We start from the raw sequence: 12,847 nt of genomic DNA on the forward strand, positions 1-12,847 counted from the left end.
TTTTTGAATTACTTTTCGTTGTTTAAAAACAAATGCATTGTAGTAAGATTTGAATATAAAAAAGTAGAAAATTCTAAGTCTATGTTAATCACGGCTTTAGATATTAAATCAAAGAGTAACCTTTGTTTAAAAGTTAAAACCATATTTTGGAGAAACATATATTTAAATAAAATGAAAATATATTTGATATTGTCTAAAGTTACTTTAGAGCCAATTTAAGATCTTTTTGTATTTAAAGAACTGCAATGAATGAGCAAAAACGTAAAACGATAAAAGAAAAAAATCAATTTTTGTTTACTTCGGTTAACAGTATTCTGTCAGTTTTCTTGCTACAACTAAACAAGAAGTTAAAAATACTGCAAAAATCAACATTTTTTTCAATTAAAAATGGACGTATTATCAATTTGTTATCACTTGAAATAACAAAATTAATTTTATAATTACAAGAATTGATTTAAATTATTATTATTCGTCAAGAAAATTGACAAAGGCAAAAAATACACAAAAAACAACAGCAGCAAGACATAAAAAGTAACTATCTAAAATAACATCAAAAATACAAAACCCGATTAAAAGTGGACATTCGCCTCATGGAACAAAAAGGAAAATGGTTATCTAGCAGAAAAAATCAGCAAAATTTCCTGTGCTGAGCATGTCCGACATTATTTTCTAAATTTATTAAAGTTTATACGATTCATCTTAAAAAAAATAAAGCAATTTCAATAAAGTTTGGGAGTGAAATTAAAAGTCCTAAAACGACCGTCGGTCTAAAACAAAGTAATTTGAGTTCAATAGAAAATGATAAAAACTGGTAAAAACGACAAAGGAGGTGAACAAATTATTGCGTAGAAATTATCAAGCACCTTTCAATCAAATTAGTTAAACGGGAAGTAAAAAGGTAGGCACGTTTGTGATCCGTTAAAAGTCTTGGCAAACTAGCAATTAAAAACGTTGGCACCGATTTCAAAGCAACAAAAATATTAAAAACGTTCTAGAAAGTCTAAAAAGTAGCACAAAGTATTTTTTCCAGTGACGTCATTGCACCGAAATACGTCATTCGGAGAAAACCACGTGATCGTTCCACTCCGCTGCCCGCGCGGGTTACGCCGTCAACAAAGAAAATAAAAAATTATTTTCCTAAATTTTTCTATTAAAAAATTCAGGATTTTCCTTCTAAAGCTGAGGTCGCGTGTCGGGATGGGTTCGACCCGGAATGAACCCCGGGCGTGGCTCCGGCACCACTCATACCCATACTCATTGGGGAGGATAAACCCAGCCCCGTGAAACCCATTAACCCACCTAGGGGTGAAGCTGGCATACTGGCAGCGGCCGCTAGGGTGCTCATCTGCAAGTAAGGTGGCATGTGCGGAAAAAAGGCTGGATGGGGATTTCCGTGGGGCGAATTGAGCCCCATACTTGTCGGGGACAACATGGGGTTGAATAAATTAGGGTGCATAGGTGAGGGAAGGGTCTGCGAGTGCGACCTCTTGGCCCGAGGTTCTGTGTTATTTTTGCCGGGGTTAGGGTGATGATTCGGCACGGGACGAAACGAGTTGGTATCCGAGTAAGATTTGCTGGGCTCCTTGCGCGACCTCTTCGGGATGCTCTCGGAGGAGTGCGTGGAGGAAAACGAAGAAGCGGTGTGGGAGGAAGTGGACGAAGAGGAAGGATGAAACATTTCCTGTTTTTTATAGAATATTGTTATTTTATATAGTAAAAAAAAAATTAACAACAGAATAACTTTTTCTAATTTTGTTGCCTAACTTACCATATTATTATTGTTATTCGTTTTTCCGTCCCCGCTGTTATTATTATTAGGTGGTGTTCCATTTTCCCTCTTAATCCCCTCGCTTCCTACTACACCTTGTGGTGGGCTCAATCGGTCGCATAGCAACGATGATCCTGATTGGTTAGAACTGTTGCTACTTGCTCCACCAGATAGAACAGAATGCTCGTTCGCATCAAACACGGTTGAGTGATTTCCGACTGAGTTGGGTTGTGCGTAAGAACCATCCGGAGAAGCCTGAAAAAAATATTGTTTCAATTTTAAATCATTTAGCATTTTAATTTTTGAAGTAAAATAAATAAACTTCCAAACTATCACAATGATAAAATAAAATTGTAAACTCTAAAATATTTTATATTTAAAGATTTTATAACAGTGGCGTTATGACAAAAACTAATTTTGTACAAACCTGATATGGAGATCCATCTGAATCATCGTCTGAATCGTCGTCATGTTGATATCTTACACACTTCTTTTTCCTCCTAAATAAAATGTCATGGTTTGTATATTGTAATTACTTTAAAGTACATTTTTATATTGTGCATGCACGAATTATTTATTGACTATGTGGTTATACTGAAAAAAAATAAGATTTTTTTTTTTAATTTAAATTATTACTTAAAAATTGTAAAATTCGCTAAAAAGTTATTAAATCTAAAAAATATGGCAAAAAATTACAATAATTTAATTTCTTTTTCGACTTTTAAGCTCAAAGTAAAAAAAAATTTTAGGCGCAAAACTTTTTAATTTAAATCATGCAATTAAAAGTGTGACACTCAAAATCAAAACTGTGCAACAACCCCTTATTTTCACTGCAATTCAACACAGCACATCTATTCTGCCCATACCAACCAAGCCGCTGTCAGTGTGAATTTAAACAAAATTGAAATTTTAAGGCAATGTTAAAAGTTGTAAAATGTGCAGTAACAACCTTTATCTAGATTTTTAAAAGTAAAATTTAAAATTAAATTTCCAAATTAAGATTAACTTCTTATGTAAAATTCAAGACATTTTTTATTGATTATGGTTAATTTGCTTTGGTTAAAGCATTAAACATGCGAATTTACACGTTAGTCTTAATTATACTGCACATTATTACAACCGAAAATCAAAACCAATGAGAAACGCGCGTTAGTTTGATTGACAGCGACGAGGGGCGGGACTTAAACGACCCTCTACCTGCATGGTGCGCACCATAATTGCTGTTGTTCCAATCCAAACACGGCTCGGCACTTCTTCGGGTTCTGGGCTGTATTCGTGACGTCACATATGTTTGATTATGACGTCATCAAAGTCATGCGTGCGCAATGGTGTTGTTGTCGTAGCGGTGCAAGTGATTCGTAAAACGCAAAAAAAAAATAAAAAAAAAAAAAATAAATTATTTGGAAAAATATTGAAATATGAAAAATACAAGATGCAGAGAAGAAGCAAAAAAGAACAAAAAAGATGCAAGAAAAAACAAAAATTAAGTAATTTTTACCTTTTAGGTAAAGACAAGGTAGGAGGATAGAAAGAGGCAAAAGGGGGGCCAATTCGGCCATAATAAGAAGCTAAAAGTTTTAAGAAAAATATAATAAAAATATATTATAATGAAATAAAAAATAAAGCAAGAAATAAAAAATTAATCGTGATTTTTTTTTATAAATCTGATTAATGATTAATGGAGTTGTTTAAAAAAGAAGAAAAACAAAGACAAACAATTAACCTTATAGACCTAAAATCCTAGAAACCTATCCAAAACTTAATACAAAATATGCCAAACGGAATTGAAAGGGTTAAGTGGTGTGATGTACTAATAGGATTATAATCAACCACCTGATTGAATTTACAAGGTCGTTCTTATGTTATGAAACAAACTTAGCATTGGGGTAAACATAGTTTGGTTAAATAATGGCCGAAAACAAAAAAGGATTATGACAGTATAATAACAAACGTCACAGACTGACTACGAAATCAAAACATATCAGCCAACTAAGGTTTGGGATATTAAAACTATATTTAGAAAAATGTTTTAATAATTTTTTTCTTACCCGTACAGTCTTGGGTCTTTTCCTTTTTTCTCTTTTTGCGCTTTCCCTAAAAAATAAAAAAAATTATAAAAATATTCTCAAAAAATAAAAATAACAGTAAAATAATTTTTTTTAAATAATCTTACATAATTATCTCTAGCACTCCATCCAGGAAACATTTGCATATGAAGTTGTCTTTCTTTTCTTGCAAGCTCATAATATTTCTGCTGTTCATCTCTGTTCAAACTATGCCACTGTGAAAAATAAATTAAATTTTATATAAATAAAATAACTACAGTATGTATATAAAACTTTATGTTTATATACAAAAAAAGGATATAAGAAAAATAAATATGAAATTCCAAAAAAATTCATTGAAAAAAATCCCCAAATATTTTCATCAAAGCATGAAAACTGAAAACTTCATTAAAAGTGAACAACTACTTTCATATGTGTGATCAATAAAAAGTAAGCATCAAAACATCTTTTACTGACACTTGAGCATATCTCATCAAACCCTCTGCACTAGATTGTTTAAACAAAAATGACGTAATGCTCATGTTGGTTATGAATAATACCAACAAATCGAAATATATGTTTTGATAAGTAGGGAATTGTTTTGTGTGTGTTTAATTGGGTAATTAGTTTTACTTTAGTATCAAGTACTGATAGATTGCAACACCTTTACAATACCAATATATTACTCATTGTCACCAATACTTTATATGGTCTAAAATATGATGAAGTAGCAAGAATTAAAAAAAAAACTAAAAAATTATTTTTTTTTTACCTTGCGACCAAGTATTTGGTTGATTGCAGCACTTTCCTTCAGCGTACATTCAGCCACAACCTTTGCTCTTTGTTCTTTCATGTACAACATAAACGCATTCAAAGGTTTCTTTACATAGGGGTGCCCACCTTTTTCTCCCTTTTCTCTCCTTTTTCCACCCCCTCTCTCTCTTTCATTGGATTCATTACCCCTAAGTTGATAAAATATTTTAAATAAAATAAGTTAAAACTATTTAAACAATGTTGAAAAACTTTCAAACTTACTTTTTCTCTGGCATAGATTTAGGGCCATTCTGCCCATTAGCAAGATGAGGTGGCAATCCGGGTATTCCCCTGTGTTGCAACATGCTTGGGTGAAGGCCGCCAGGGTGTGGTGGGACCAACGGGAAGGGAGACACATTACTCATAGCCCCAGATGTAGTAGAATAACTCCCGAAGGGGTAAGGGTATCTTAACATGGATGCCATTGCACTGGCTGTACACATTGGGTACATGGGCCCAACTCCTGATGACCTTAATTAAAAATTAAACTTTTAGATAATTTTTTAATAAAACCTAAATTAAAAATCATAAATTTAAATATAAAATCCTATACTTCAATATAATATAATTAGTTTAATGTTTTTAAAATTTAACAGGGACTCTTAATTGAAAGTAGTGTTGAAGTAGAAAATAGATGATTTGCACTTCATTAATTGGTAGTTAATAAGGGTAAATAAACAATAGTTTTTTTATCAACAACATACCAGTGTGGAGCTAAGGGATTGGGAATTTGGCCAAGTTGTCCAGGTAGAGAATACATGGTTGGGATATCTGGATGACCACCACGTGAGATTCCTTCAACAACAACAAAAATTTTTTTTATAAATCTTTAAGAATTTGATTTACTAATAAAAAATAAAAACAATTCTCCTACAAATGTATTTACAAACTAGCAATTTATTATTCATTAACTTTTATTAAAAGTTTAAGCTGGAATTCACCGCATAGTTAATACTCGAGAGAAATTGATAACAATAGTTATATAATGACCACCGCTAGGAAGAATGTACACATTACTCAAACATTACTCATATCAAGCCTTCAGTATTTTATAAGTCAACATACGGGCTTTATTTCTTAACGTTTGATCAAATATTATTTTAAGGAAAATTAATGGAAAATTTATTTTAAGGTCTACACAAATATAATCAAATGTCATTTGATTAATATGCTATAACATAGATTGCAAATAATGAATAGTAGTATTGTTGAAACTGAAAAATACTTTCAATACCCACAGACATTTAAAAAGTAAATTTAATTCTTCAATATAGCAAAGTATAAAATTTACCAGTGACTTAGTTTGTATTTCAAATAAATCACAAATTTTTTTTTTGGACAACAATGTTACAGATAATTATGATTTAATAAAATATTTAAATATCTTACCCAGTTTTCCCTCCATATCAGTGGGTGAAGAAGCCCCATATAAAAGTGGGTGAATAGCAGCATGATAGGGGTTGAATGGGACTTGACTCTGTTTAAACAAAACAATAGTTTAAAATGTGGACCCAATTAAGTTTCTCAAAACTAAGATATTTTTAAAAATGTAAAAACACAGGAAATTGAAACATATGGTAATGATTAAATTGTATTCCCATAAATTAAAAAAATATTATCATTATAAATGAAAAATTATCAACTTTGTAAAGCTTTTTTTTACTAGCCAACCACACAAAATAACATTTTACAAAATCCTTAACAAATTTACAATTTATTCAAAGCAAACTCGACGTTAAGTCAAGCAATAAGCGCCATACAAGGAGGTGATGCGACTTAGTTGAATAATCCCCAGTGGTTTGGCTTAAATCTTATTCTACAACGTTATGACGGCGTAATTGCTTGTAAACAGATTAGAAATCGATGGCATTTATTAAAAGAGATCAACCCTAATAGCAAGTAATGCTCTTTTATATATACAGGTATATATAGCCATGTAGTGAATCAAAATATAACATCATTTGGTGCAAAAATTCTTAAGTTAATAAAAAAAAATCTAAATTGAAATATTTGTATTTTATTTGGCATTTAACAACAGTATTACAATGTCGATTCGTCATGGTAAATATATTTTCGCGGGTCCAATATAATCCGACAAAATTACATTCATTTAACACGACGGAATCCGATAATTCGTGTTTACACTTTTCTTCCATTCTCGGCGTCAAAAATGCTGCATGGCTAAGCGTTATAGACCAGCAAGTAAGCCAGTAAGAGTAAAATTGACAGGCGCGAATTAAGCTGTCAATCAAAGCTACAGCGCTCATTATATTTGAATTAGCCTAAGCAGGCATTTTAAGTGTTGAGCATATTTAACACTAGCGTCGCATGCGAGCAAGTTAAATCTAAATAAAACTGAGCGAATTTTTCTTTAATTAATACAGGTAAAATTAATTTTTAAATCAACTGTAAATTGAAAGTTCAATTTTATAAATATAAAAACACTAAAAACAATTAAATGTAAAATGATTTAACTGAGGAATTATACGTATTATAAATTATGCTAGAAAAAAAAATACAAAATTGAACAAAAAGACTATAAAAAATCCACTATATAAAAAAAACAATTAGTTTAATAATCCAATAAATAAGTCACCTTTAAGTAAAAAGGTGAGAACGTGAGCTTATAATAGGCAGGTTTTATGACACCGGTTTAAGTCCTATAGGTGGCAATTAATTCACATCATTGGTGGTCTTAATTTCCTGTCAATTTACACCTAAGCGTTTCCTTAACAACTAACCACCCACTTTTACGAAATATGCTAATCCAGTTTTTACCATTTGCTGAATTGAATTGCTAAATATGTATTTCTAAAGTATTTCTTTGGCAAAGTCTAAATATCTAATCTTAAATCTAAATGCCTAAACAACTAGCTTCTTATAAACAACTTTATATTATAACTAAAATGCTTAAAATTTTCTTATTATACCACCTTTAAACTGTCCTGGTAGACTGCAATAAAATCTAGAATTAATCTTATGGTTTCACTACAATGTTCTCTTTCTTCTAACTCGACCAGAAAAGCTCTAAATTTCGCTAAAAAATCCTCGAAAATGAAACTTCCTGATTTTTCTTTGCTGCAATTTCTGCACTGGATTTGCATAAATATACAAGTCACGTGTTAAGTTAAGGTTAATAACCTGTAGATGCTCAATTAAAAAAAAAAAGTTGCCTAATTTTAAAATATTTTTTTCATTTAAAACTAAAAATCATAAAAATTTAGAAATTAATTGGCCAATTAACTAACAAAAACTTAAATATCAGTGGTCAATTAAGAGTCGAATTACGCCACCTCGAGTGGTTTAAAATGCAAGTTGTTTGGTTAACAACAAGAGTGACGTCACAAATGTTTGTACAGTATACAGGTGCGAGGTTGCATGGTGTGTTACGACCGCTTAATTACGATGTGTTAGTCACAGTGCACTGGCGGTAAGTACAGAGCGTCAAAATTTTTATCGAATATTAATAAAATTAAATTAAAATAAAAATCTTTAAAGTAAATGTAAAAATACATATTTTTAAATAGCTAAAAATCACCAAAATTGTCTTTTAAAAGCACGCTGCAAGAACAGACCATTTATTGACTACAAAACATTGTTAGTTCAGGTTTAAGGTAAGGGTGTTGAACACAATTAGGAAATTAACCTTAAACTTTCAAGCATGCTTCACTGTATCCCTATGTTGAAAAGAACTCGCGCCAACAAAAGCCAAAAAGTAAACATTAAATAAAAGCACATAGGCACTAAAACATATATTGAATGGGACGCTTAATTTACCATAATTATTTAAAATAAAAAAATTTACAAATATGTAAAATGAATTGATAATTTATTTCTTAAAAAGATTAGCTCTTTGCTATTCGAATTTGTCCAGCAAATTTCCCAAATTTCAAATTTTTGGCAGTTTTTATATTTTGTTTCTTAAGCAGCGCCTATGACCCCCTATGATCAAGAGCAAAAAAAGTTGTCAAATGTAACAATGAAACTTGCTAATTAGTGACACAAGTGCTTTAAACAACCGACAACAAACGAACATGATGACGTAATAAAGAAAAAATCTCCGTCTTGAAAAATCGATTTTTTTTATCTTAAAACTGTATTAAAATGTTTATTTAAATTAGGTTTAGTTCAGAAAAATTGTTATTTAGGAATAAGCCGGAAAACATCTATTTACTTATTAAGTGAATCAGCATAATCCCAGATCATCTAAATCTCTGAAACAACCTTCTACAAATCCGACTCCGTGGTTACAAGGTAAAATAAAAACACAATTATTCGGTCGGGTGAACAAAATGATTTTAAAACAAGCAAGGTGGTTGAAAACAAGTGTCAACGCACTTTAACACCACGATAAAAGCCAACAAACGTCCACATGTTAGGTTAAGGATATTCGCTTAACCGGAAACCTGGCAAGAAAACGCTAGATAACAGATTTCACGCTACAGCGAACAAGGTGGATCACGTGACTGAATTAAGTCGTCCACAGGCGAAGCACACCGCTAAGCCAAATGCAATAAATGTTGTTTAAATTACAGTAAAAGGATACACACTAGACAATTATTAGGCAAAACTTGGAAAATAAAAAGTCAAATGTGTATTAACAATCTATGCACGTGTTTATCTAAAAACATATTTTTAAGATAAGAATGAGCCTATTTTTTGTCTACGCCCAATCTGCAGTAGCTGCTTGGCGCCTATAAGCAGCAGCAACGTCGGTCTGTCTATGCCTAAGTGACAGGCTTAAACACTTTGCTACATTTCTTGCTATATTAAACAAGACAAGCAACAGTGATAAGCTGTCAATGATCAAATTGACACCAGCCCATGCACGAGGTGAAGGCGTTAATTGACGAGCGCGCTCGAAACGGTGTGAAAATAACACGGTCGAATTATCGGGAAGATTTTGTTAGTGTTATTGTTTCCTAACGATTTTTACGCCAGTTTGCGCAAATTTGATTGTGTACTTTATTAATATTTTTTCCTTATGGTGTTATTCACGTTGATGTAAATACAGAAAAAGGGTAAGCAAAAATGTTAAACTAATTTTAAAGATCAAATGTAAATAAAAAAAAAACGTGTTACCGGTATTAACTTGACCGCCAAACACACAACATTAAACATTTCAAAAGAAACATAAATGCAAAAAAATGTGAATTTTTACTGCGGGGTAAAGAAATAAAATTTATATTTATAAAAATGCGGTCAACTATCAGACAACTTAACACGAGTATTGGCGACGATACGTCACGTCAATTGTTTATCGATCCTCAAAATATTACTTTCACTGATTTTACTCCCGATTTAAACGTAATGAATCAGGTAAAAGTTTGCCTTAAATTAAACAAACGGCAGCGAAACGAAGATTTTATCAAAACCCGTTAAGTTAAGTTGTTGGTCGTAGATCTTGGATGATAAAACATTTTACGTAGTCTTTGTGTTTTTCAAAATAAAAGCGGAATTTCTTGCATAATTCTAAACCATTTTCAACTATATAGCATGGAAAATTAATTTTTTTATTTTAAAGTTTTTTTAATTTTTTGGGATAAAATTTAAATTTTTAAAATTTAAAAATAAAAAATTGGGGTTTGTAAATTTTTTTTCTTAAATGTCAACTTTAATCTTCGCACACTAATCTTTGATTATTTAACTCGATAAAATTTTATAAAACAAACACAATTGTTTACAAAATCGTCTAACGCGTGATAAAGTTTTTTTATTTTTAACTTGTCTACGGAATAAACTTGTTGTTGTTATAGACTAGGTTGGATCTACAGCGCAGTTGACTTTAACCGCGATTCAGAGTGCGATAATCTAATTGGTTGGGGTCAACGGAGAACAAATTGGGGAGAAAAGTGTCGATTGGTTTTACGTGACTTTTTTAAAATTAAAATATCGAAAAATATTTAAATTTTTGCAACTTATGTATGTATGTGTGGTATCTAAAAAATGATTTATTAACAAACGTGTGGCATCTATAGAAAGAGTGTGGCTTTACATATTTGTTCAAAATATCAAAATGGCGAAATAAATACACGCTTCGACAATGCGATTTTTAAGTCTTCGACAATGCGTACACACAAAACTACTATTTAATTCAAGTGATTGATACCTCCATACACTGCGCGTTACATTATACAGTTATTAGCTACTACTTGGCACGCTAACAGCCTAATATGGGGACAATGGTACAGCCTAAATCTCAATAGAGTCGCCGAGCAAATGTAACAATCAAACAGAAGGCGTAACTTAAAATGCTTGAGCCGAGCTATCAAAACACTTCTTTTCAACTTTTTACGGATTATTTACCTCCCTCGGGACCCACGCGTTGCCCGCTAATACAACAAACCTCTCCCGGCGTTCTCGACGCGAAAAAACAAGGATTTTGACGTCGGGACCGCGAAAATAAAATTTAAGTCAACTTTTTTACAAATGGTAAGTTTTGGCCTTTTTCGTAAAATTTGGCGTTAAATGACAAACTCCAAGTAAGGACTTAAAAAAGTTCATAAACTGTAAGGACAAAAATTCGATGTGTGAGATGAGCTTAAAAACAACGCAATGTTAACGAGCAGTTATGAGGCTTAATCGGCAGATGCCATGAGAGGGAGGTAACTGTGACCTTCCGTTCCCGCCGGGGGCAAAATATTACGAGGGCCAAAAGCGACGATACGAAAACAACAAAAAATTTTATCAAAACAATCAAATTTTAAATCATTAAAAGTTTTACTAAATAACTAGTTTTCAAATCTAACTTAAACAAACTTAAATTTTTAATTTAAAAACAAAAACGCTTATTTTTACATTTTTATAAAAAAATATTTTGGATAGGAATCGAACCCACGACCTCAAGCACACAATCCCAATACCTACGCGCAATATGCTTTCAAGGCGTGTCAAGTGATCGCGTAGGTGTTTTGAAACAACATCCTTTTACACTTTAAAGTAAATGTATAACCCCATCACGCTAACCTAACGTGAATAACTAAAATGAAACGCTTAATCAACAATAAAGAAAAATATTTAAAAATAAAGTTCGTACAAAAATAACAATATTTTTTAAAAAAGTATAAAACCTCAGGCAAATTTTGAAATCGGCTACCCGTATATAGTTATACCATCTTAACACTACACGAAAAACGCGTGCTTACAACACAAAATAGGGGTAAAAAGACGTTGTAAAACCAGTGTCCGTAATCAATTTTCCCTTTTCCACGCCTTTCAATTATTGGTAACTATACACGTACGATTAGGCAACGCATAAAGCATCCTAACCCAGTGTCCTGTTTCGTTAACAAAAACCTGATTGAACGATTAGCGAAACGCCTAGGCTCCTTTATCGGCAATTAATTTAGGCGCAATTTTTTCTATAGACGCCACATCGAAATGGCTTTACAATAGCAGTGGGGCATGATTTATTCCGACGTGATAATATAAAAAGGGTGTGGTGCTAAAAAAAGGGTGGGTGGTTTGATTTCCCTGTGTTAGGGTTATAGAGTTTAATTTTGATGGATAGGTAAATTTACATTAAATAAACTGTACTAATCAAACATACAAATAAACACGTAATACTCAATTGAAAGCAGGTATTAGAAATCGCGTTTAGGGTACAACATTTTAATTTCTAATGTTGAAAGTCAAGGCTGTTATGTTAAAACCGGCTTTCCACTACAAAAGATATAAAAACAAAAGCCAGCACAAAATCTACAAGTCGAAACCACACACATACTTATAGGGTGAGCACGCGAAAAACAGAACGGCCCTGTTTTGATATGCTTAAAAACTATGACATACCGAAAAGCTAGAGGTCTAAGAGTGTTTAAAAGTTAAAAATATCAACAAACTTCACAAACCCTTCCCGTTGTAAGTCGTGTTTTATTCAAATCGCGTGCCTCAATTTAGTTAAACGATGGTAGAAATTGTGGCACAAAATAAGCATGTGTTTGTGTTTATATATAATATAGGAAATACATATATTGTTATTTTAGTCGACGCAAAACTTTTTTTAAAAATGATAACAAAAAATAATTCTTCTAAAAATGCATTTCTTACAGAAGTGTGCTACAGATGTATATAATTACACATAAAAGACTTGTAATGTTTATGGAATGTTCCCTTCATTCTTAACCACAACAGGAACCCATATTAAGAAACCCCTATTTAAGCATTAAGTTTCAGAGAACAATACAAAAACCCGGGGACCCAACAGCCTTTACAATTTTGACTT

The 12,847-nt window shown here is 31.9% G+C and overlaps 1 protein-coding gene across 3 annotated transcripts in view; it reads right to left on the bottom strand.

Moving 5' to 3' along the window:
• Positions 1–210: 210 nt before the first annotated feature.
• Positions 211–12,847, bottom strand: part of LOC145763772 (transcription factor 7-like 2) — a 30,988-nt gene continuing 18,351 nt past the window's right edge. The window contains exons 4-13 of one of the 3 annotated variants that reach the window (XM_082575287.1): positions 6,016–6,103; positions 5,331–5,421; positions 4,849–5,097; positions 4,586–4,775; positions 3,942–4,049; positions 3,817–3,862; positions 2,981–3,035; positions 2,196–2,268; positions 1,769–2,023; positions 211–1,681 (exon numbers count right to left, since the gene is read on the bottom strand). In XM_082575287.1, coding sequence (XP_082431413.1) covers positions 1,160–1,681; positions 1,769–2,023; positions 2,196–2,268; positions 2,981–3,035; positions 3,817–3,862; positions 3,942–4,049; positions 4,586–4,775; positions 4,849–5,097; positions 5,331–5,421; positions 6,016–6,103 — 1,677 coding nt within the window. In that variant the 3' untranslated portion in view covers positions 211–1,159. Of the gene's footprint in view, positions 1,682–1,768; positions 2,024–2,195; positions 2,269–2,965; positions 3,036–3,816; positions 3,863–3,941; positions 4,050–4,585; positions 4,776–4,848; positions 5,098–5,330; positions 5,422–6,015; positions 6,104–12,847 lie in introns of all 3 variants that reach the window. The other 2 variants (XM_082575286.1, XM_082575288.1) reach the window with 2 other exon arrangements.

The sequence above is a fragment of the Corella eumyota genome, chromosome 1 (assembly GCF_963082875.1).
Source record: "Corella eumyota chromosome 1, kaCorEumy4.1, whole genome shotgun sequence".
Classification (NCBI taxonomy): Eukaryota; Metazoa; Chordata; class Ascidiacea; order Phlebobranchia; family Corellidae; genus Corella; species Corella eumyota.